This window comes from Daphnia pulex, chromosome 12 (genome assembly GCF_021134715.1).
Source record: "Daphnia pulex isolate KAP4 chromosome 12, ASM2113471v1".
NCBI classification, from domain to species: Eukaryota; Metazoa; Arthropoda; class Branchiopoda; order Diplostraca; family Daphniidae; genus Daphnia; species Daphnia pulex.
This window is the reverse complement of record NC_060028.1, coordinates 8,328,686-8,353,453: the sequence shown is the minus strand read 5'-3', so window position 1 is coordinate 8,353,453 and position 24,768 is coordinate 8,328,686. Positions and strand designations below refer to the sequence as shown.

The following is a 24,768-nucleotide window of genomic DNA, read 5'->3' as shown; positions in this document are numbered from 1 at the left end:
TATATCCATATGGTCGTCCGTACTTGTTTCCGTCCTGTTTGCGGCCTGTCCCGCCGCCGTTGTGACGACGTGGTCCCAATACCAAACAGGAAATAAAGGCCAGCAGCGAAGAATAAACCCATCAGGATCGAGGAGGATCGAAACATCAGGAGGAGCCATTGCAGCAGCTGCAGCATCAGGGTAGGTCGTGTCTTTTTTGTTGATTCCGTTGATTCTTTGTTTTCCATTTCTTATTCGGACGGGCCACGCCCGACTGGGACTGGGATGGGGGGAGACGTGACTCCCCCCTCCTCGTCCTCCCACGGCAATTGATGTCGGCCGTGATGATGACACACGCGTTTATTATCAGATGCTAATTCGTCGCCCCCTCGTCGCCCTTATCTTAGACAATAGAGGCGATGACGATCATTTCATGCAGGCTGTCTGTCTGTCTGCCTGGTATAATACATCTATAGGGGAATTTGATCGCCCAAGCTGCTGCTGCTCCTGGTAGTGGTTATGTCTCATTTTTGTCTCGCTGTGCCTGTCTGCTAGAGCTTAAAATTCCGTCTAGAATGTCGTGCTGACTCGACGAATATTGGCTGTCCGTCTACACTTTGCTTTTTGAGATGTGATGCCAAACAGCCATATACTGGCCATTGATACGACTACTACACATTGGCCATACTCGACTCTATTCTATACTCCCATCCATCCATCCATCCATATCGAGCCAGTAGCCGATAGAGGAGGAAACGCTCCGATTTCGCATCGCCCAGTTAATAACAGGTGGTGGTCGTCGTTGTCGTCGGTTTCAAATGTCGTCCGTTTCTTTTTTCTTCGGAACGGGGGGCGGGTGGGCCAATATGTTGTTGTAATGCTACAACACAACAACTGATTAGAACAACAACATGTCATACATTAGGCTGTAAATTGTGCCAGGGTAATAACCAATGAGAGAGTCGCCGTTTTAGAGTGTCGCGGTTATCGCGTCATTTGCGTCTGTATAGTCCCTGGCCAGTGCCATAGTGCCATCGTTGTCTGGCAGGGTTCGACCAGGCCGCGGCCTACGACTGCACATGCCCGTCAAGCATCAACAACGGCAACAACAAACAACATTGGGGTCGACATGATTTGCTGTTGGTAATAAAGTTCATTCCACTGTGCCAATATGACGAATGACGATGGCCATAATGGCCGAGGAAAATGAAATGGAAAACTCACCAGTCTGCCAATCTGCAGGAGTTTCCAATGACCGAACGATGATGAGATTATTAATCGAGCATCATCAGGACCCAAAGCCTAACTAATCGACCCGATACGTGACCATTCCCGAATCGAGCGAGAAGATGAGCAGCACTGGTCCGAGTCGGCCGGCCGGCCGGCCACGTGCAGTGGCGGTAGTAGAGCAACAGCAGCAGCATCCCAAATCCCCCAATAATAATCATCATCTAATCTTATCTCCACATGTTTTCTTCTTCTTCTTTTGACACATTGCTGCTGTTGCTGACACACATCGCCATCCAACAGTGAGCAGGGCTGAGCTGAGTGTACTATATAACCCATGTACACATGTACCATATAGAATATAGAAGAAGCCTGGAGAAGAGGGCCGGCGATCGAGTGTCTGTGTACAGGAGATCAACTGGGAGGCCAAAGACACTTGCGCGATAAGAGAGAAAAGGCCAATGAGGCCCAGCTCAACTTTTCCTACTCTTCAAGTCCATGTCTGCCCACGTGCTCAATGCCCATTGGATGAGTGAAAGAGAAGAAGAAGAAAAGAATCGTGTCGTCGTTAAATATCTAATCTATGGAACGTGGTGGTACGTCAACAACACATCGGCCAGGAATTCCAGCAATTCAATAAATTCAATCGCTAGGGGGGGGAAATATTAACGCTGGGCGGAATAATCGAATCGGGACGACAACAAATAGTTGACGACGACAATTGATTAGCCGAATTCGTAGATCTAGTTCAGATGATTAGGCCTAACAGCACGTGATGTTCGCCGAATCGGCCAGCCAACGACTTGATTGCCATTTCCCTGGAAAATCTGTCATTCACGTGGGCCGTCGATTGATCGCACACGCATCAATCGAGTTGTTTGACCTTTAGCCCCCTCACCCGTCCAATAATAATAATAAAAAAACAAACCAAATTAAAAATAGATCCAAACATTTGATTATTGCCGAGTTATTCACGGAATGAATGAAAGACTCGGTGGAATATTTTTGCGTGACTGGAATCAAGAGGCGTGGGCGTCGTCGCCTGATAAGACGACGACATTTCCGTCCATTCTCATCCGCCAATGTGCTGGTGCTGGCCGTTGCCTTTTTCCACGGAAAAAAAAGTGACTGGACGTGGATCTTGTCTGGACATCAAAGTCGGACACTGGAAAAGAGAAGAGAAAAACTCAAGAGCCAATAACCCAAAAGGCAGCTAAGAAGAAGATGAAGAAATAAAAATAAAAGGAATAAGAAAATAGTTTAAAAGGTTTTTCGGGGCCTCCTGTCAAAGAGGAAAAAAATAAAAAGTGGCTGGGGGGATTGTGTGGGCGTCGGCTGGGCGTGGGCAGGGCACAGACGGGAATTTGCTGGTACCTACTAAAATATTAGCCTCCTTCCCCCCCTGGTGTATTGAGCACCAGACTTGTCTGCTGCTGCTGCCCATTTTCTCTAATTTAGTCTTTTTTCTCTACTCTCATAGTCTCTTTACTACTCTCGCTCCTACTGCTCCTGCTGCTCTTGCTCCTGTGTAATAATAATTCCAAGTTCATTCGTTTTACATTGTGAGCATATAGCTGTGCTCTTTGAAAAGTGAATCATGTCTAGCGCCGAGCGGCAGGGCCGCGGCCAATAGTCATCCTTTAGTGTTGCCATGTCTGCTGCTGCTGTTGCCGGTGGTGGTGGTGGGCAGCGCTGGCGGTAGTTGTAGTAGTAGTAGTCGTCGTGTGCTGGGTGCTGCTGGCTGGGCTACGGGCGTGCTCCTGCTGCTGCTGCTGTATATAAGTGACGGCGAGAGACGGACAGTCGACCAGTCCACTCTTGAATCGGTCGAGTTGCAGACGCCAGTCTCTCCTCTCCTTTTTCCCCCCTTTCCATCATTTGAATTTTGACTTTAAATTGACTTTAATTAGACAAAAAGAAATTCTCTTTCGACCCTTTTTTGGCCGTCACCGATCGATAACTGGGCGAAATTAAGAGTCACAACGGTCCCTAAAGTGCTGCACCCATCAAATTCTCTCCCCACCCATCAGACACTCACACGTTTTGAATCATTCATTTCTGATTCTTTTGATTCCCTTTGGTCAAATCGCACCCGCCGGTGTCGACTTGCATCCACCGCCCAGTCATTTCCAACGACTAAACGTTTCATATCCTGTCCGTCGCTAATTGACCCGTTTGATTCCGCGTTTCTATCCAAAGTGTCGCCGTTGGCCGTCGTTGATTTGACCTACATCAACTTGATCGTCTTCCCCTTCTTGTCCAATAGAATTCCGCCGCGGCCGAAATGCTTTGCAAAGTGTCGACGGGCAGCAGCCGAGATCGTCGGTCCAGCATCACTGCCAACAACACCAACAACAACAACATGTTGGCCACCATTGTCGTCGTGGTGTTGATGGGTGTTTGCTGGCCGGAGCAAGTGGCAGCCGCCCAACTGCACCACCACCAAACATCGGCCGGATCTTATCCGTCCAGCTACAACCTCAACAAGAATTTGAATTACAACGACCAAAAGTACAACCAACAACATCCGCATCGACACCAGCACCACCTCACCGATCGACAGCAGCCGACGCCGTCCAGCACGACAACCACAGACTATCCGGAAGCGGCCGGCGACGGGATGGATTACGAGAATGAAGACAATTCCGACGCCACAATAATTTCGTCAACGACGCCAGCAGCCATGCTGATGGCTCCTTGTCTTCCGGCACTGGCGGATCATCGTCATCGTCCGGCCCTTTGATGGGCCTCCTGCCCGAGCCGGGCTCCTACATCCCGTCCAATTGCACGTCGTGCATCCAGCGCGAGGAGTTGCGCCGCCGCAACTTGGAAGTCATCAAGGATCAGATCCTGAGCAAACTGGGCATGCAGCGGGCGCCCAACATGACGGGCCGTCTTCCGCCGCGCATCCCGCCGCTGGATCACCTCCTGGATCTCTACGGGATGCAGGGCGATGCCCCGCCGGCGGGTGGTCACGGCCGTGGCAGCGGCGGCCACCACAACGGCGGCCACCACCACCACCAGCAGAGCGACCAGGCCTTTCAAACGGGACCCGTTTACGACGAGGAGGAAGACGATTTTCACGCCCGCACCGAAAAGGTCATCGCCTTCTCCCAGCACCGTAAGTTTTATTGAAATTTCATTCATCCATTTTCATTTCTATTCGGTCAGGCTGTTGCCATGTTCAATGCGAAAGTGGTGGGGATAAGTCACGGGGTTGGCCACAATCGAAATGGGAAAATGTTGTGCAATCAAAATGACGGATGGGATCTCATCGGTCAAATGTTATAGAGAGGCCGATGGGTAGATTTCCGCCTATAGCCGCACAGTCACGTAACGAGGAAATGGCCAATCGACAACATCAATCGACGTTATATCGAATAGGATTTGGGAGTTTATTTTTAGATTTTCGTCTCGTCCTTCCATCATCGGTCGAACGCAATTCTATCGGCCATCGCCATAGACCTTGGCCAATGCAATTCCTGTCGCCGCTATTTATTATTTATGATTTAAAAATAGTAAACCTAATCCCCCGGTGTGACGTCATTTGGGTGGCTCCATCCATCCATCCGTCCATCCAGTCACGTGCCACTACTGATCTAATCAATTTGTTGTTGTCGTTTTGTTTCTATTTGACCGGCCGGTTGGGTTGCAGTGCCGCACGTGAGACAGGCCCTGAAGCGGACCGAGTCGACAACTACCAAAGGCATGGAGTCGATTTACTTTAAATTCTCCGACAAGGTGACGCGCAGCAGCAAAGTCGACAAAGCCCACCTGTGGCTCTACATTCAGAATCAGTTGCCCGGCACGTCGCCATCGTCGCAGCCCATCGTCCAGTCACCCGGCAGCAGCAACAGCCATCACCACCAACAGGCCCAGGTCATCAGCAAAACGGCCAGCGCAGCCAATAACGCCAGCACCGTCTGGATTTACATTTACAAAGTTGTCCGCGTTCCCGACGGTGAGTCGCCCGTCCTCAATCCCGTCCGCATGACCCGCGTCGCTTTACCGCCGCTCCTGGAACTCGTCGACAAGGTACCCGCCTCCGGCAAACACAACAACAACAACAACCAACAACAGCAGAGCGGCGGATGGGTCTCGTTCGAGGTCCGCAAAGTCGTAGCCGATTGGTTCCGGTGGCCGGAAGACAATCTGGGCTTGGTCGTCCACGCCGTCCATGGCGACCACGGACCTCCGCCGTCCTTTACCGTCGGTGGCCCGTCCACTCCGCCGCCGCAACCGTCGCCTTCCAGCGCTGGCAAGCCCGTCCCGTTTATCGTCAACGATCACCTCCACGCTGACGGAGCCCTGGTAATTAATCAGTCTAAAATTGATAATTAATAAGTCTAATATTTTTATAATTTGATTTGATATTAGATGCCGTTTGTGGAGGTGGTGACGACAGACGGGCGTAAGCAGCGGACCAAACGGACGATCGGATTGAACTGCGACGAGACGTCGTCGGAGACGCGCTGCTGCCGCTACCCGTTGACGGTTGACTTTGTCGAGTTCGGCTGGGACTGGATCATCGCCCCCAAAAAGTACGAGGCCAATTATTGCTCGGGCGAGTGTCCCTACGTCTTTTTGCAAAAGTATCCGCACACGCACATCGTGCAACAAGCCAATCCGGCGGGCACGGCCGGCCCGTGCTGCGCCCCACGCAAAATGTCGCCCATCTCCATGCTCTACTTTGACAACGAGTTTAACATCATTCACGGCAATTTGCCCGGCATGGTCGTCGATCGATGCGGCTGCTCTTAAAAAAGAGAAATAGCTCCAGCTTCCGGCCGTCCGTCCAGCCAGCCGGAAAATAAATAAAAAGGTAGAAGGAAGGACTTGTTTCATTTGAACGAAATGATTGACTGTTACGTCCTTCCAGCCATCAAGGATGAATTTATAGGAGCGCAGTTGAGTTTATTATATCTAATATCTATTTCCACGACACACTCTTCTTCTTCTTCTTCTTTATTTTTCAATTCCCCCCTCAAATTCAATCCAGATTTTGTGTACATAGCAACCGAACCTGTTTTATCCCTCTGTTTCGCCGGCAATGACGTGACCCGTTAAACTTTCTTTTTTCAAAAAATGCAACACCCGAAAATGTTGTGAGTTGTCAGTGCAGCAGCATTTTCTATTTTGATTCTTTTTCCTGATTTTGTCGTCGTCCCGAACAACACACGCAAGTCGTCGACACCTCTCGCCCGCGACACCTTCCCCAATTGGAAATGATTTCCCCCCTCTCATTTCTATTTTAAGTTTTTCTCTATCATCTCTCCCCCCAGCAGCCGAGAGAAAAGAAAAGAAAAGAAGAGGAACTGGTTCTGCGCTGGTCGAAATATATTAATAAGAATAAAAATCAGAATATCAACTCGTCAATCAAAGCCACACACAATTTGAGACCAAAAAAATCACGACAACAAACCAGAAGAGAAAACCAGTTGGATATTTTGGAACCCAAAAAGAAGAAGAACGGTATACGTTTTGGTTGTTTTCGACACACGAGAATGGGAGCCCGTCAGCAGCAGCAGGAGCGACGAATAAGGAAATGATAATGAATTGACGATGGGCATCTCTCCAGTCCACAGTTAAAGAAGAAGAACAAGTCCGGGGGAGGAATAACCTCGCCTTCTTCTTCTTGTCCAGCAACTGACAATTTGAAATTCGAATTTCGCCCAGCGCAGCTTCAGGCAAGGACGTCTGCATAAATTTTCCTTTTGTATAATTCCAGCTCCTCTATCCATCCATCTATCTACCCATCTATCGCTATAAATAATATCTACCAACAACACTGTTGCTGCTACTGCTGCTCGTATTTGTCTATACACTTATTATTCTTCTTGTAGAAATAATTTCACCAGCACGTCGTTATATTGCCATCAGATCGCCGCCGACCATCATCATCATGTCCAATCTTTCCTTTTTACTTTTCTTTTATTTCTTCTTGGAAACAATTATCGATCAATTTCGTCTTGGCTTATTGTGACTTTATTGATTGTCCACACGTGCGTGTCCGTTGCTTCACTTTTATTTTTGCGCTGCCAAATTATTTCCTGCTCACCCCCAACTCGAAATTGATTGGGGACTGGGGGTGAATGAGAAAAAACCGCCAATTTTTGCGCTTTCAAATTCGTTTTTTCGTCTTTTGTGGTGTTGTTGTTGTTGTTGTTGTTGTTGTGTTTCCGGGTTGACATAATGCGGATGTGATAACAAGACTGTGACATATGTTCATCTCTTGTGTGTGTGTGTGTGTGTGTGTGATGTAGTCGAAGAGAAAGTGATGTGGAGAAGAGATGATGAGAGAAAAGAACCAAGTTTGTGTATGCAGTTGTGCACCACCTGCGCGTCTTTTGATCGAGCGACGTCATCGATCACCGTTTTGTTCATCATCGTTACATCATCATCGTCAGCTAATAATAATATGCAAACAAAAGAAGAAGAAGAAAGAGAAGAATGTTTGACACGATGAGGGAAAGAGACGCGCACATCCTTGTTTGACTGCATTGTGATACCCAGTTGATTTTGATTATTCGCCCATTTTTCGTGCTATTCTTTTTTGGAATTATATTGACGTATAACACACGTACTACACTCTATTCTAGAGCGTTTATAAATAGATATTCATTCAAGTGCGTATTGTAGAGCCACCAGCACCTTCATCTTTCTTTTTCCCCCAACCCGATATAATCTGTTTGTTCGCAATGACATAATGTACAGTCCGCCCCCACATTCGTTTGCCTCTTCTTCTTTTCAGCCCGTTTTCATTCATTTACTACACATATTTTTTTGCCGGCAGACTCTTATCTTATCCGTTAGTGTTTTTAATTGTGTGTGCCAATGCCATTGAATTGCCAACTATTTGATTGCCAACGACGAGCAAACCAAATGACGATGACGACGATGAAAAATAGTAAAACACCTTTTTTTTAATTTTGCGCGCGCGCAGATGATAATAATGGGGAAATGATGAAATTCCGAGTCGCTTTGATTGTTGTTGTCCTGTCAGTGCATTTATTTACTCTGTCAAAAAAACAACTTGAAATGATGGAAAAACAAAAAGAAATAATAAAGAAATGACAAAGAAATGAGACTAGTCCGCCTCTTATTCATATCTCCAATTCATTATCAACTTTTGTTGTTGTCATCAAATTGGTCACCGGGCTAGAATAACTACATGTCAGGGGAAGAGAAAATGATAACTCTGGTCGACGGCCAATAGGATGTGCAACTCTGCGGGCCGCATCGCCATTTCCGTTTGGCGCAATGACGCGCTTTCGGCGCTGATATGGTCAAAACTCTCAACTCAGACTCTGTCGAGTTCACAGAGTGTATAGTTGGGCCGGCCCAAAAAAGCTCACGGACAATAGAGCGAAATGTAACATTTCAGTGTTGGCCATTTGGCCGGTTGCCTGTGGAGGTGACTCGCTGGACAAAAAACCCAGCATCAATAACAACAGCAGCAGGCTGGGGGGATGAAGAAATCGGCACGGAGAGGCACGGCCAACAATGTCGAAATATCCAAGTCAAGGGGAAATTGCATCGACGTAATAACAATATTTATATATTCGATTCAACGATGCCAAAATGGATGGACACACGTCAGTTAACCCCACGCCAAAAACAAGTCTCGTTGTTGTTGTTGATGAGAATCGATTGGAATTCCGTCCATCGGCAAGGTCGGTCATGTAACTCTCTGCTGGCATATTCTCCGCGCTGCAACCAACTCCGCATCATCTCCTCACCAAGAAGAAAATCTGGCAGAGAAATCACTTCGACAAGGTCGTCCGTGATTCTTCTCTTGTGTTGCCTTTTGGCAATGAATTCACAATTTCACACCAAACTCCATTTTTGGGGGGTTGTTCTAATAATAATCGCAACGACACCACCACCACACAATTGTCGTGGCACTCGCCAACAGCAGCAGAGATGCCATCGCACAGATAACGGCCAGTCAGAAAAAAGGAGCACGCAACACATTTTCTTTTCCCTCCACCAAAAACAGCAGCACAGCAGCATTCACCTCGATTTTACAACAGTATTTATTCGTGGAAAAAATTTAAATATACAGTTTGGTCAAAGAGCTTCAAGTACTAGTGCACACACGCCAACAATCGAATTCTTCCAACACGTGAAAGACTTATCAAAGGGTGTGCTGGCGCCGGGTGAAATAGACACACACAAGACCTTGCTGGTATGTTTTTGGCTATTCCAAATCAACCACCATGACTAACACACACACCAATGATGTCATTTGCAATTCCATAATTTCATTCCATTTCAGATAGGAAAATAAACAAACAATATTTTAATTCCATTCGTTTATTGAGAAAAATGCTACAGCGCAATATATCGTGAAAGGAAAACCGTCGCGGTCAGAAATCAAAAAAACATATTTTGATCCTCTAATTCAATCTCCCGTCCAATGCAAAAGCAAATTTTGAGACGAAAGATTTCATGGCAGACCGTGGAGGAGCCCCCCTCCCAATAATGCGCTAGCTGCTCTCTCGAAAAATTGAAACCACAAAAAGATAAAAGAGGAAAATCATCTGGCGCTTGGCCAGTCAAAACAAAATTCTCGACATAGTAGTCGCACACAAACAAACACAATAATAAGTGAACATGTGCAGCATCGAAATCAAAGAAGATGGGAAGGCATTAGCCTCAGAGGAAAGAAAAGGGTCAAGGATATGAGCGATCAGTAGAAAATATGTAGAAATGTTGAATTAGTCGGAGGCTGGTGGTGGCGATTTCGGTTTCAAGCTGCAAACATCTTGATCGCACGCAGCCGGAGAAGCGGCCGCCGGTCGTTGCTCGTCGGTTGACTTGTCCACCATCAGCCCACTCAAATTCAAGGCCTGTACGAGAAGAAGTTATAAATAAACACAGAAAAACAATTACACGCGATGGAAATTGAAAACCAAAGTCGTTTGTTTAGCCGTGGCTTCCAAGAAACGAGTTACATTGAGCCCACAAGTTTTTCAATAGGCCCCCCCGTCTATTTTCCCGATTCTCTTTTCTAAACAAAATTAAGATCAGATGGTGAAACGGTATCCTCCTGAGAGAGAGCAATGGGAAAGGAGAAGATTCTAGAGGACGTTTTGCCCATCAGAGTTATCGTTTCCCACCGCCATCAACGAGGCAATCAAAAGCGCAGAATCTGTGCTGGGCATTTCGGATGACATTCGATCCGGCAAAGCTACGATTCGTTCCAATAAAACGGCTCCGTCAATCGGTTCACGACAGATGCCGGCGTGTCTTCTTCTACTACGGTACAGACACACGCAATTTGACGAGACTAGACGGGTCGGTCGGTCGGCGCTCCACAGGATTTACATGATTAAAAACAAAGAAATCAAAAAGACAAAAAAGAAAGAATAGAGTCCAGTCAATTGAGAATCTACATGAGATATTCCAGCTGGGCATCGACACACCTAACCCCATAAATGATGATCGATTACATTTTCTTAAGAATCCAATTGTCTTTCCTTTCCTTGATGTTGAATTGGGAGATGATTTTTAAAATTCCTTTCCCTAATTGCCGGACTCGGATTTCTCGGTATTCAGTTGCACGAGGTTCAAACTGAACATCCAATTCCTTCCACAGCGCTGCTGGGAGCACGAAATGCATTTTACCGTTAAACAAAAAGGCACTCGGTCGAAATATTCAAATGATATTGGGTTTCGTCTTTCAACTTGCGGCACTTGTCGATTACGATCCCCAATCATCAATAATAAGCAAGCGGGTCGATACAAAGTTGTAATGCGGTTGAAATGGGAATCTCCATATCAGATACACAGTCACGAGCACGTCGCTTCATTCCCCCCCCCCCGTAAATCGTGATTTCCCTGCCCATTTTTCAAGTCTAGATACTTTTCCTTTGAAAAAGAATCCCACTCAGCACATTGGGCGCCATCTAGTTCAAACTCCTTTCACTCTGCGCCAAAATTGACAAAAATCAAACATTCCCAACGAACCTTGAGGATATCTTCATTAGCGGCGTGATCAGCTGGGTTCTCTTGGACGAACGAATACAGCAACTTGCCTCCCTTGCCAACAACTATTAATCCTCCATTCTGAAATCCATCACCGCGTAAATCACCTCCTACTCCTCTTTCTTTGCCCTGCAAGAAGAATCAACAATTGATATCACGACCATACCATTCATTTGGCAATATAAACTGTATGAGATGTTACCAATGCTGCCTGGGAACGTGCGATGCGACTCAACAAAAGGCCAGGCAAACTCCAAATGGAAAAACGTTTGTATCCGAGGTCATTAAATGACTTCTTCTTTTCATCTATGTACAACTCTGTAGGCAATTCAAACAATTAGATTTCATTTATTCATGTAGTAATTGAGACAAATGTCTTACCTCCAGCCCAAAACTTTTTCTCTACAAATTCCTCCACTCCCAACTCTTCCAGTCCGATCCCGACGAGTCGAACGTTCTCTTGGCTGAGGCGAGGACTGAGTAAACTCAACTCCTGGTAAACTCAAAGTAATTAAGTAAACTCAAAGTAAACTCAACTCCTCAACTCCTACCTGCGCTGCCAGCCGACAGAACATTCACCCAAATCGCCTCATGAAGAAAATGACACTAGTTTGCTCTTGCCAGAAAGATCCCAGATTCACTTGCTGCAACAAACAGTAAAAACAAATGAATTCATTTTAATAATTTAAGAAAGGAGAGATTTAGACAAAACTGAAACTGTCTTGGTTGTTTTGACAAGAATTTGCATAACGCTGTAGGTATCTGTGCTTTTACATAAGTGAATGCATGTCAATTGTCACTCAAAGTTATATATTCAGGAACTTGGTCTAAATCTACCAAGGCCAGCAGATAATATACAAATTATTTTCATACCTGTTTTGATGGCCATTTGGTGACCAAGTTGACAGCTATTTTCCCCACATCCATGATTTGATTCTTCTCTTTCGGCATTTCGTAAAAAAGGGAAAAGAATAAAACAGCTGCTCCGACTATTCCAAGTCTTTTCAAAGACAATGGAATATGGAAATTGTTCACGTTCATGTGCAATCTTACCTAGTTATCACGTCTTCACGACGAGGTCCACAGTTGACGTATGTAATCTCAGATTGTTCTTATCAACGATTTTAACAACATTTACGTAATGAAAACATGAACGTCGTCTGACATCGTCGCCCATGGCAACATATTTGTTTACAACAACAAAAAACTAAAATCAGAAATAAATGTCAAAAAAATTGTTTAAAATTAATAATTAATTTAAAAAAATTCATTCCAAATTTAAAACATGCATTCTTATGAATTTTTTTATTAAAATGAATAGAATATTCCCGAAGCAGTTTGAAATAATGACCGGTAGAGGGTGTTGAGTTCCTTGTTTTGGACAAAGTCGACGTCCACTTGTGACTCAGACAATATATAAAACCTCACGTCGCATGGCAATTCTTTCTACTCGTTTGCCGGCTTCTACAGCGTGAAGGTCAGTTGTGTTGATAACACTGGGTGTTATGTTGCTGCACGTTCTCTATACATTGTCATCGATTTAGTCAACAGGTCTTGGGTGACAACAGGTTGAGCAAAATGAAACCGAAAATCGATTACAATTCGGACGGTGGTATGTGCAGTAGCTCTGCGAGTGCTTCCGGCGAAGACACCCCCAATCGTGATGGGGAGCGATGTCAAAGCCCCACGGATTTCGATTACACTTCCGGCAACAAATCTTTGGCGGAGAAGATTCGTTTACGAATTGAAAGTGGCGACAAGTTTTTCTCTCTTGAATTTTTCCCTCCACGAACAAAAGAAGGTGCTGTCAATCTCTTAGCTAGGTGAGGTGTGTTTTTTAGTTGGTGTGCTCGTGTAATTGTCCTAACCTTTTCTTTTTATCCTCAAATAGATTTGAAAGATTGAGATTAGCTTGCCCTTTGTTTTGTGATGTCACATGGCATCCAGCGGGCAACCCAGGTGGGGATACGGAAACATCATCAATGACAATTGCCAGTGCTGCTCTCAACTATTGTGGCCTTGAAACGATGCTGCATTTAACATGCTGCAATCTGAGTCGAGAAGATGTTACCAAGCACCTCAACAGAGCGAGGGAAATGGGAGTGAGGAGTATTCTCGCCCTCAGGGGAGGTGAGTTTGTTATTGTCATTTGTTGTTGTTCTTTGTTCGTTACGGTCTTGTATAAGGCAACGCTAGATGGCGTGAAAGCCCTTAAATGAAATTAATTTTACCCCTTTGATACAGATCCACCGATCGGTCAAGATTGGCAGCCACCTGAAAATGGACTTCGATATGCCGTCGATTTAGTACGTCTCATTCGTGACCTCTTTGGCGACGATTTTAGCATCTGCGTGGCCGGTTACCCGACTGGCCATCCCGACGCTACTTCTTATGAAGACGATTTACTGCACCTCAAAGAAAAGGTATAAAAATAATTTCTTTTAATTATCGAAATTGTTCATTTTCATAAATTTCCCAACTGACAGGTTGACGCCGGGGCAGATTTCATCATCACGCAACTCTTTTTCCGCGCGGAAACGTTCATCAAGTTTGTCCGCGACTGCAGAGCCTTGGGCATTGACGTACCCATCATTCCCGGAGTCATGCCTATTCAGTCGTACGATTCACTGCGTCAAATCGCCAAACTTTCAAAATTAGAAGTGCCACAGGAGATCACCGACATTTTGGCTCCTATGAAAGACAACGACGAAGCCATTCGCAATTACGGCGTCCAGCAAGCTGTCACTCTGATCCGCGAGCTGTTCAATGCCGGAGTGGCTCCTGGCATTCACTTTTACACTTTGAACCGAGAAGTGGCAACGACAGCCATTTTGAAGCAATTGGGTCTTTGGGTCACAGATCCTAGACGTCCTCTACCGTGGCGAAGGGCGGCCAACGCCAAACGATCCACCGAGACTGTCCGTCCCATTTTCTGGTCGTCAAGACCTAAAGCTTACATTTACCGGACTCGTCATTGGGACGAGTTTCCAAATGGTCGTTGGGGAAAATCTGATTCACCCGCATTCGGAGAGCTCAAGGATTATTATCTTTTTTACTTGAAGGTAAAATCGATTACTATTGGAGTTGTTGTTTCTCTTTTGATAACCTGTTTTTCCCCATATTTTGAATATAAACAGAGTAAGAGCTCCAAGGACGACCTGCTGCGAATGTGGGGCGAGGAACTGTGTTCGGAGCAAGATGTATGGGACGTTTTCCACTGCTATCTGTCAGGGCAGCTCAACAAATCCGGTTGTAAAATTACCAAAATTGCATGGAACGACGAAGAACTCAGCTCAGAAACGTCGCTCCTTCAAGAAAAACTATCGGAATTCAACAAAAAAGGAGTTTTGACTATTAATTCTCAGGTACATTTGCATATTTTTCCTGAAATGGTGACCTTGATGGTTGATTTTCTTTTATCAATTAAGCCCAATGTCAATGGAGCTCCTAGCGACGATCCTGTTGTCGGTTGGGGACCAAGAGGCGGCTACGTTTATCAAAAAGCTTATCTCGAATTCTTCACGTGCCAAGCGAATGTTCAGGCCCTTTTAAAAGTACTGCCCAGTTTCTCTCGCGTCAATTTCCACATCATCAACAGCAACGTAAGTCCATTTTTAATCAAATACATAATCATTTTTAATTATATTTGTAATTTTTAATACAAACAGGGTAAGGCGGATTACACCAATTGTCACCGACACAGGCCGGTGGCTGTTACTTGGGGCGTTTTCCCTGGACGGGAAGTCTTACAACCGACAGTTGTCGATCCCGTTTCCTTTAAAGTTTGGAAAGATGAAGCCTTTGCCCTTTGGCGTGAACAGTGGGGTAAACTGTACCCGGAAGGATCGTCATCCCGCGATCTTTTAACTCGAATCTCTGAGACGTACTACCTCGTCAATTTAGTAGACAATGATTTCCCTCGTGAGAGTTGCCTCTGGGATCTTCTCAATGCCATGTTTGCCCAGCGCCAGCTGGACAATATGAGCGACTTTATCCAGCACGACTCTGACGTCCACCTCGGCGACGATTTCGACGACGCCTTGAAAATGATGAGACGTCAACACTCTAGGGGCGACACGAGTTACACGCACTACACGATGGAAGAATTGGTGGAAGCGGCGCATCGTCAGGAGGTTCACTCTGACGAGATTGTGACGGGCGAAGGGCACCAGTGAATCCAAAAGTAAAAATTTCCCTTTGCTATTTTCTCGATGCATGAATCTTTTTTTGGGTGCTAGGACAATTTCAATCAGCTTATTTTTTCACTGCATTGAAATGTGTCGATAATGTGTTTTTTAAATTTTATTCTGTGCCAATCACATGGAGAAAAATGAATTGTAGACTGGCACTGGATGGATGCATTTAATTTAAAAAAAAAAAAAGAAAAATGTGGTCTTAAAATTTGCCAACTTTTTCGAGTCGTTTTTTTTTCATTCGACATGCAAATGTAATAACAAATGAGTCGCAAATAAGTGAAATTCCAATTAGGATGCACTTATAAAGCGGGTTTTGATTATTCTAGTAATAAGGGTAGAGTTAGAATGTTTATTTGCACGATTTGGAAAGGACCAATTACGCTCAAATCACCAGAAGAAGAAACGTGAGCATGTCCCGACCCGAACTTACGTGTGTGTCTCTAGAGAGTTGAATGAGGTCTCTATGCGGTTTTCTGTTCTACTGCCAAGTTTATAACTTTTCATCAATATGTTGAGACTAGTTAAAAACGGGAAAAAAATAAAGATGTGGCGAATTTATTATCGGCTGCTCGTGACATCCTCTTTCGTCATGGACTTTCGGCTGTTATTCAAATTGATTGGTGAGAACCCAGCGACTTGATATTCCCACGTCAAAGTTTAGAAAAGGTTAAAGGTCTCGCCAAGGTAAGACATTGTCAATAAAGTAAAATGTTGTAACAGATTTGTATACTAATAATATGCTATTGTAACCTCATCATCATGTATTCTTTATTCGCTGAAGAAATGTCAATACGTTTTCCACACGACCTTGTCGTTAACGCTCGAGCGAACATGAAATGCGTGATGACAGACCAGACATGTGTTTCTATACTATCCCATTTTTTAAATAATAGACGACGTCGTGTTTGGACTTTTTCTAGAGTTGCAACTTCATTAGGAATGAAAGAGCAACAGCACGTTTGAAACTGTGTCGTTGGGTTCGCTTGTTCAGACATGTGTATCGGCACGTCTAAAACTGCTGTTCTTCTTTTGTAATTGAATTTCGTGTTTCTCAAACTTTGGGTTGTAAATTCTTCTTTAGAGCGAAATACTTTTTCTCATTCAAATTTCGTCAGAACATTTTTGGAATATGAATCAGGGATTAGAATGGGAGCAAATTGTTACTTGAATCGGTTTTTTTTTGTCGTGTCATCTTTTAAATTGTAAACGGTTTGGCGGCCAGTTAACGACTTAATTCCATCTCATCGAATGGTATAATTCAACCGTAACATGGGCCGCATCTATTTGATTTGTCGACTCTATTCACAATCTGAAGGTTGTTCTACTTTCAAAGCTTCAATAAATGCTCGAAAAAAAGGAGGGAAAATTTCACGGTCGGTTGTAAAAGCGACGATTCATTGAAAATCGTCAGCACGAAATAATGACGATGCACATCTCTATCAATACCCGTTGTTTGTGATGGACAAGTCAGTCGCGGCGATGACATCATCTGTTGTAACCTTGCTCGTCGTGTTTTCTTTTTTCATTAAAACTTGAAAAAAAAAGAAAATGATTCATCACCTTTTCAATATTTAAATTTCGCCTTACTTCGACTCGTTGTGATGGATTTGTGGATGGAAAGAAACATTTTATGGAAAATAAACGAGCGATTATGGTTCCGGCTGTTTTTGTTGAAAAATGAAGACGACGTTTGACCTAGATCTCAAAGCTTATTACATCACTTTCACTATATAGCCTCCGGTTTTGCGTCGGTAGTAGCTAGCGTCGGAGGATCTGCGCTTGGCTACCCACGCCATAAAAATATCGGCGACAGATATTATATCAATCGTAAATTACGTCGACAAAATTAGGAAAAGAACCGAAACTAAAAAAAAAAATGAATGGGTCCTCTTCATGGTCTTTTTAGTAATTACATCATTCTTGCGGATTACACACGCCATTTTTTGTTTACCAACAAATGGCGATGGGCTTTTAATTTAATGCCGCTTGTCGCAAAGAAAATCCACTGATGGGCTTCCATTGTCTACTCTTCAAAGACATGGGAGAAAAGATGTGCTTCACTCTCTCTTCTTCTCCAACTAGTCGATTGTGAAGGCCGTTTTCTAGAGCATCTTCCTTGCCATTCAATTCATTTTCTTCACAAGTCTATACGGCCGACGCGTGTACAGTCAATTTGGACAAGAGAAAACGTGCTGGACCCATACGACTTTCTCTCTACGTCAATCTCCTTAACGTTTTCTCTGTTGCAAAGTCGATATCGAAATCATGTCACAACAACAGCGACCGCAGCTGCAGCAGCTGCTGCTGCCTATTTATCTATTGCAATATCCGTCGGAAGAAACAACCGGAATTTATACGCACGGCCTTGCCAACACAGTTCCGCTTTGCGATCTAAATGTACAAGTAGATGATCATTTCATTTTAATAATTCGGCTGCTATTAACTCGAGGTGATAAGGTAAATAAAAAATAATTATGTAGAGGGGAAGGACGACGCGGATCATTTGGCCGTGACGGAAGGCCGGACGTAAAGCGGAATCGATGACCTTTGCTACATTAATGTATATAAGACGCTACTCGGTTATAGCAAATTGTACCAGTGATTGTTCTCCAACTGTCCATTCTGGAATTCTTTTACAAACTGTAAGAATATTGAACCAAGATCCACACCATGAAGGTAAATTTACCAATTGTTAACTTTAACTGTTTATTATTAATTCGTTGGACTATTTCATAGACGTTGTTGCTGGTTGTGTCGTTGATAATATCATCGGCCAGATCTCACTACAACTATAACCATGCAGACAACAGGAATAACGAAGCAGACTACAATAATCAGCCAATAAGGAAACCGACGTATCATCACTATCCGATGACATTCTTTTCCCAGCAATTCGCTTATTCTCATCAAACAACCAGCAAACCCTATTATGCCACTACTTCATCATTAGCAGTGAGCGGTCCTACTCCGTACTGGTACCGTCCCTCGCTGTACGTTCGCCCTGGTGTAGTTTACGAGTATCAATTCCATGGTCCTCCACAACCAATTATTCAGGATCGCTATTCTAAAGTCATTTCACCATTGATCCTATCAGCTGAGCTGGCGGAACCTAAAAGAAGAGGCATCAGCAGTAACAATTGAAAGTGATGATACTAGTACTGATGCCACGGTAGTACAAGTCTCGACCGATCTATTTGACGACGAAGAATTGACTCACCAATCGACTACACCAGCTGAAGATTATTCAATGCCACTGGAACAAGTTGATGAATTAATAAAAGTGGAATCCACAACTATTCCGGATGACATTACCACCACCCAGCAGCCGGACACTTTAACCACTGAATCGCCATTCACTTTTGAGCGTCACCAATCCATCATTCCTTTTTATTTGAGACCTTCTTCATGGCGAGCGCGATCCTTTGGCCCCGATCCTTGTTATTACCAGCCGAATCATTATTATGGGCCGGAAGAAGCCAGAGACTTGCCCAGCATTTAACCTTGTATAATGTATTTGTGTTGGAAGTTATCGAATCATGCCCTTTGGCTAATGCTGTTTAGCAATGATCGCGATCAGCTGTTTCGACAGCTGATTGTTCTCACAGCTCTTCTTGTGTTTTGGGCTGTCAGAGTAAAGGTATACTGAATTTCACTGCTCGTATTCTTTGGTATAGTTTCTTGTAATATGTGGGTGAGTACTTTTACTTTTAACCATTTTGTCTGACCATACGATAGTCTAAAAGAGTGAAATGAATAGACAGACTGCCGATTGGTATTATTTGTAAAAATGCTGAGCACAAGTGTATTATTATTTTCCATAGTAATTTGATAGTACGTATACATAAATTGAGTGGGGATGAAACAGCAGCATCGGGAAATATAGAGACGATGATTAATTATTACTATTATTAAATGTAAATATTACTAAGCCATTTGTTATTGATTAAGCTAAAAAGTACTAATAAATGGGATGTTATTCCCGAATGGCGATTGGCTTTCTAATTTTTATATCTTTTTGGATAAAGGCACTTTAAGTTAAAATAAACGCCATCCTACAGGAGAATAGACGACTGACCGAGCTCGGTTGTAACTATTGGCCGTTGAACCGCCAAGGGCGTTACCTGCTGGATAATTGGCGGTGGAAGAAGAAGTGGCACCGTTGATTCCCGATGAAGCGAATCCTTGCTGATTGTAGAAAGTGGACGCCGCTTCGCCATACGACGCTGTTGTTGTTGTCGACGCTACTTTCTGGTGGTAGTCGCCGTGAAACAATTGGCCGTCGGCAATGCTGCTGCTGTACGTCGTCGTTTCTTCCGTACTGCCGGCCAATCCTTGTCGGCTGCTGTAACCGTTTCCTTGGCTCATGGCGTACGATCCTGCGGAAGCGGCCGATTGCTGGAAAACGGCCGTCGGTGGCAGGTAACTATCGGATGGTTTGCTGCTGATTGCGGATGGTTGGTTGTACCCGGGTTGTTGAGCGGCCCCGTAATTAGAGGCTGTTGGGCCAGCAGCTGATTGATAGGTGGCAGTGGGTGGCAGGTAAGTGTCTGCCGGTGTCTGGGCGCTGTTGCTTTGATAGGCCGGCGTCGCTTGCTGCTGGTAGACAGGAGAAGGAGGAGGAGGAGGTAAATAACTGCTGCTGGGCTCTTCGTATGAAGCCGAAGATTGAGCTCCGTAATCGGCAGATCCTTGTCCGGCTGCTGCTGAAGTGGCAGCAGCAGGTGGGGGTAAGTAGCTGTCGCTGGGTTTCTCGTAAGAAGCAGCAGCTGATGATTGCGTCGATCCGTACGATGAAGATTGTTGTTGGGGAGCAGCTCCGTAGTTGCCGGAAGATCCTTGTCCAGCACTGGCTGAAGGATAAGCGTTAGCAGCCGGGGCTGGTGGGGGTGGCAGGTAACTGTCGCTGGGTTTATTCTGTTCGTAAGATGATCCTTGCTGGGCAGGTGCTGCAGTATCGCCGTAATTGGATGAAGAAGAAGAAGACTGTTGAGCTCCGTAGCTGGCCGATGATCCAGCCGAATAAGCAGCGGCTGCAGGAGGAGGTGGTGGAGGCAAGTAACTGTCGGAAGGTTTCTGCTGGGCATTGCCACCGTTTCCATAAGACGATCCTCCTTGCTGGGACCCGTAACTATTCTGGCCATTTGTAGGAGCAGCAGTTCCATAGCTGCTGGATGCTGGTTGTTGCTGTTGTTGGTATCCGGCCAATTGGCTGGCAGATCCATACCCACCACTGCCAGCAGCAACACCAGCCGCTCCGTAATTGTTGCTGGATTGTGACTGGGCAGCTGGAGGCACGTAGACGCTTGTTGCGGGTTTCTGAACAGTGTCGTATGATCCCTGGGAAGAAGATCCGGCTGCTGACTGCGTTGGTACTTGTCCGTATGAAGCTGAAGCTATTCCTTGTTGACTGCCGGAAGAAGAGCTGCCATAAGATGATCCGCCGGAAGTAGATCCTTGTTGCTGTTGGTAACCAGTACCTGAAGGAGAAGAAGAAGTGCCAGCCCCAGCATAAGCCGATGCACTGGAAGCAGGTCCTTGTTGCTGTTGGTAGCCAGTAGTTCCGGAAGCGGCGGAATCATAATTGTTGTTGTTGTTGGTTTTGGCCGGAGGAACATAGGGTTTGGCTTCGCCTTCGTATTTGACTTGAGCCACGTATCCGCTGTCTCCTTCGACTCGATACGTGACGATCTGAGTGCGTCCATCCGGAAGCAAAACTCGATAAGATCCGGTGACGACTTGGCCGTCACTTTTCTCTTGATGGGCGTAGTCGTTGTTGCTCGGCTCGTCTTTGACGGCCCAGGAGAAATCGTACGGCATTCCCTTTTCCTTCCGCCACAATTCACATCATTTACTTATAAATTCATTCAGTTATTATTATTACAATTCAAATGATTGGGGCTTACCTTGGTGTCGTAAGAGTTGCTGCTGGCTCCGTTGTTGTTGTCCTTACCGTAAGCTGCGGTAGGTTTCTCGTTCTGGTAGGATCCGGCGGATGCTTTTTGATTCTCTTGTTGGTATCCGGAATTGGCCGCTGGTTGATAACCTCCAGCAAGAGTCTGTTGTTGATAACCTCCTGTAGAGGATTGTTGGGGTTGTTGATAATTTGCTGGCGGTGTTGCTGGTGTTGTTGCTTGTTGTTGTTGCGGATAATCTGCTCCGCTGCTCTGTTGCTGCTGTCCGTAATTTCCCGGTTGTTGTTGTTGGTTGTTGTAGCCTGAATTGCCGGCCGTTTGCTGTTGTTGGTAGCCTCCAGTCTGAGTGGAACGTTGAAATTTCTTGGATAATTTACGCAGTCCGTAATCGCCAGCCAATTCGTCGTAATCGATTAATTGAGACTTGACGACCACCGCCAAACAAATGGCCAAAACGAGTCCGGATACCTTTTCGTTATTCAAAAAGAAAAAAGAATTTAATTTTCGTCAAATTAGTTGTACAATAATAATTTTATTAGAAAATGAAATTCACCTTCATTTTCAGCATCAAGTCAAATTCACTTAAAAAATGTTTAATTCAAAAGTAAATTTTTTTTCTGGAGTAAAAAGAGACTACGTGAATGCAGGTGAGTGACTGAATGTGGTTCTGTGTAGAATTTCGTTACATTTTCGAGTTTATATACCAGCGCGGAGAGAGTATAGCTCATCTCTCCGGCGTTGTGTATCACCTGGAATGAGCAGTGGGTGGGCGTCTCTCGCTCCCGCCTCTCACTTCTTTTCTATATTCCCGCTCCAACAACATCCAACCAGAAAAGAAAAAAAGAGCTGCTGCTGCGAAATCCAACTTAGTGTAGTGGCACACACAAAGTGTGAGAGGCGCTCAGTTTGAAATGAGTGCAAAGGGAAAGTAAGGTCACGATAATGAACGCGCATCCAAAGATATAATAGCAGCAGCAAACTTATATTTCTCTCTCCTCTCTCTCTCTCTCCATCGGATATCTCATCTGATGGGCCACCTATCAGCATCTCTCATGTTACGTGAAAAAAGAGTCTTGGCTGGGCCCAGCACCAGCGCGTGAGGTTATAGACATGATGCGGGAGAGAGGGGAATGATGTGTGTACAACAGCAGCACGATGTGTCGTAGGAGCTAGCAAAAATGTTGTGCTTTTTTAGAAGAGAAATTCGTTCGTTCACAATTTTACCTGTACAACGATGCGATGATGCTGGCCTTCATCCCAGTGCCAAAAAATGTGGGGTAAATTATACCAGAGGACGGACCTGATTCACTTTCATCCAGGGTGTGATTATCTTCATTATTTCTTTTAATCAGCAAGCGCCTAATACTCTTACGTAGGCTTACTTTAGACATTGTTTGTCTTGGAATGATAATTATCCGAGCGTGAGCAAAGATGACCTCATCCTATTATGTACTAGACGACGTTGTAGTAAAAGTGGATGAGACTATTTGATTTAAAAAACGAGAGCGCATGTGGGTTGGCATTGAATTTAGACCGTACACATGTATGAATTTCACCTTCATTTTTTTGCCTAGCTTGTCAACTGAATTCTTGATTGGTTTGATGATATTTCATCAACAACTTTCGAATCGAATTGCTGCATCCGTTTGTATTTCCGCTCCAGAGCCTTTTTTTTCCATATCTCGTTATTACTGCATCATCACACGAAGCGATAGAGAAACTTGTTGTTGATGTAACTTTGTTGGTGTGTGTGTGTTTTACAATCATCATCATTCCGTGTATTAATTTTTCGTTATTTGCGGCCCGCCTCTTTTTGGCTACCCAACTTTTATATCGCTGGCGATATGTTATAAGCCCATTCGCTCGTTTGATTCACTCTGGTACCAAGTATACACACACAACGTGGATAATGACCCGATACACTGCAGCAGCAAACACCATTACGCTATATTTAGATGTGTGTTGTGCAGATCGACTATTACGTCGGTTTATATCGGTCGTTATATATTGTTGATAAGGTTTGGCGCAGCGCCGCTATAACAATCGTCAGCACGAACCCCAGCCCATTCCTGGATGGCCATTTCTTAGTGATGTTGTTGTTCTGCCTTTTTTTCGACACGCAACTTTTTTGGACGATTGTTTCTTTTTCCCGTCACAATAAGAAGAAAAAGAAGAGAAAACTTTCGTTTTGAGACGCTGCTGGTGTCTGAACAATAGACGAACCGATGGAGAAAAATTCAAAAGGTCCTTTTGGTACTACGTACGGTATGGCATGCGATCGTTTATGCTCTACATTGTGGCAGCAGCGCCGCTGGATGGTATTGCTGGTGGCTTATAATTTAGCTGAAGCTTTACAGAGCTTGGCGAGAGCGTGCGGTTCGTGATTTTCCCGAGTTTATCGTGACTTTCTCGTTCGTGAGCTGAGAATATATACAGTCGACGAGCATATGTATGTGTTGGAGGACACCAATTCTATGCAGTCCGTCTTCCTTTCCACCTTCGACGTTATTATATTTTCACAAATATAATGCGACGCGTGTCGGATGATTATCATCCAACAGGCGAGGCTCCCGTTGAATAACTCGTCGAAACGCAGAGAAAAATTTGACCATTTTTGGAGATGAGAAAAGCTGATTGACTCGACTCGTAGTAATATTAAGAATTGCTCTAATTGTTATAGTTCAGGGCCTTTACTTTCTTTCGCTTCAATAATTTATCGATGAGTCGCCATATCCGTTATAGACTTGAAAATAGGAACTGATGATTTAGCGGTGCGTGGCAATTGGAGGAGGTTGCACAGCATTACACAAAAGACTGTAATTACATGCGAGATGAGGAAAAGAGGTAGGATGAGTTAATGTTGTTCAGCCCCGATCGTGTCGTATATTGTCTACTAATTGTATAAATCTGTCCTTTGGCCACTTTCACATCCGCTGGATTTGTGCGATGATGCTGGGCCTTTTTTAAATCGATAACAAAACCACATTCAGCCAGCCAGCAGATACTTTATTCAACAAGACTCTTGAGCAGTTTTTGAGCGCAGGTTAAAAGAGAAGAGGTTAACTGGATGACCTTTTACAATTTCGGGATAATTGCGGCGACAAAAATTCGGCTGGCAACGCGTTCACTGAGAGAAAGGCCATTCAAAAGAAATTTCGGCACTGCTGCTATATGTGCCGCAGCTGATTATTAGTGACCGTAATAGTTAAGTTGAATATAATAATGGCTCCCGACTATCTCGCGTTTCGTCTTTTTCTTTGCCGTTAACGAGACTGGCTGTAATTGATACCAGGCTCGACAATTATCATTAGATTTCTTTTTTTCCTTCTTTTGAAATGTTTTTCTCGACTGTACGTATTATTATTCTGATCCCAATCAATTACCCGACTAATTTACGGGTCGTAACCATTATACAAACGTTTTATCTATTGGCGCTACTATAAATATTGAAAAAAATGGAATCT

The 24,768-nt window shown here is 44.6% G+C and overlaps 5 protein-coding genes across 9 annotated transcripts; 3 read left to right on the top strand and 2 right to left on the bottom strand.

Annotated features, from left to right (window-relative positions):
- The first annotated feature begins 3,941 nt into the window (after nt 1-3,941).
- On the top strand, nt 3,942-8,284 carry LOC124208599 (growth/differentiation factor 8-like). Its single transcript, XM_046606428.1, has 3 exons — nt 3,942-4,327; nt 4,862-5,517; nt 5,584-8,284. The coding sequence occupies exons 1-3, from the start codon at nt 3,949-3,951 to the stop codon at nt 5,965-5,967; spliced, it is 1,419 nt and encodes a 472-aa protein (XP_046462384.1). The 5' UTR covers nt 3,942-3,948; the 3' UTR covers nt 5,968-8,284.
- Nucleotides 8,285-9,506: 1,222 nt separating this feature from the next.
- LOC124209754 (prostamide/prostaglandin F synthase-like) lies at nt 9,507-12,378 on the bottom strand. 3 transcript variants are annotated; one of them, XM_046607910.1, is made up of 7 exons: nt 12,250-12,378; nt 12,070-12,137; nt 11,748-11,840; nt 11,578-11,689; nt 11,399-11,514; nt 11,179-11,325; nt 9,507-10,058 (listed from the first exon to the last, which is right to left on the bottom strand). In XM_046607910.1, exons 3-7 carry the CDS (start codon nt 11,769-11,771, stop codon nt 9,927-9,929), a joined length of 531 nt encoding a protein of 176 aa, XP_046463866.1. In that variant the 5' UTR covers nt 11,772-11,840; nt 12,070-12,137; nt 12,250-12,378; the 3' UTR covers nt 9,507-9,926. The 3 variants fall into 3 exon arrangements, with proteins under 3 accessions (XP_046463866.1, XP_046463867.1, XP_046463865.1); XM_046607911.1 differs by having other exon boundaries at nt 12,070-12,132; nt 12,250-12,356; XM_046607909.1 differs by having other exon boundaries at nt 12,070-12,331.
- Nucleotides 12,379-12,517: 139 nt separating this feature from the next.
- LOC124209751 (methylenetetrahydrofolate reductase-like) lies at nt 12,518-16,146 on the top strand. Of its 3 annotated transcripts, none has more exons than XM_046607907.1 (8): nt 12,518-12,673; nt 12,741-13,019; nt 13,088-13,326; nt 13,441-13,619; nt 13,683-14,258; nt 14,334-14,561; nt 14,625-14,798; nt 14,865-16,146. In XM_046607907.1, the coding sequence occupies exons 2-8, from the start codon at nt 12,775-12,777 to the stop codon at nt 15,369-15,371; spliced, it is 2,148 nt and encodes a 715-aa protein (XP_046463863.1). In that variant the 5' UTR covers nt 12,518-12,673; nt 12,741-12,774; the 3' UTR covers nt 15,372-16,146. The 3 variants fall into 3 exon arrangements, with proteins under 3 accessions (XP_046463863.1, XP_046463862.1, XP_046463861.1); XM_046607906.1 differs by having other exon boundaries at nt 12,577-12,673; nt 12,748-13,019; XM_046607905.1 differs by having other exon boundaries at nt 12,602-13,019.
- A 1,218-nt stretch (nt 16,147-17,364) lies between these two features.
- Nucleotides 17,365-19,095, top strand: LOC124209753. Its single transcript, XM_046607908.1, has 2 exons — nt 17,365-18,068; nt 18,129-19,095. Exons 1-2 carry the CDS (start codon nt 18,063-18,065, stop codon nt 18,531-18,533), a joined length of 411 nt encoding a protein of 136 aa, XP_046463864.1. The 5' UTR covers nt 17,365-18,062; the 3' UTR covers nt 18,534-19,095.
- Nucleotides 19,096-19,167: 72 nt separating this feature from the next.
- Nucleotides 19,168-21,991, bottom strand: LOC124209750 (pro-resilin-like). Its single transcript, XM_046607904.1, has 3 exons — nt 21,858-21,991; nt 21,296-21,772; nt 19,168-21,218 (listed from the first exon to the last, which is right to left on the bottom strand). The coding sequence occupies exons 1-3, from the start codon at nt 21,870-21,872 to the stop codon at nt 19,428-19,430; spliced, it is 2,283 nt and encodes a 760-aa protein (XP_046463860.1). The 5' UTR covers nt 21,873-21,991; the 3' UTR covers nt 19,168-19,427.
- Nucleotides 21,992-24,768: the final 2,777 nt, after the last annotated feature.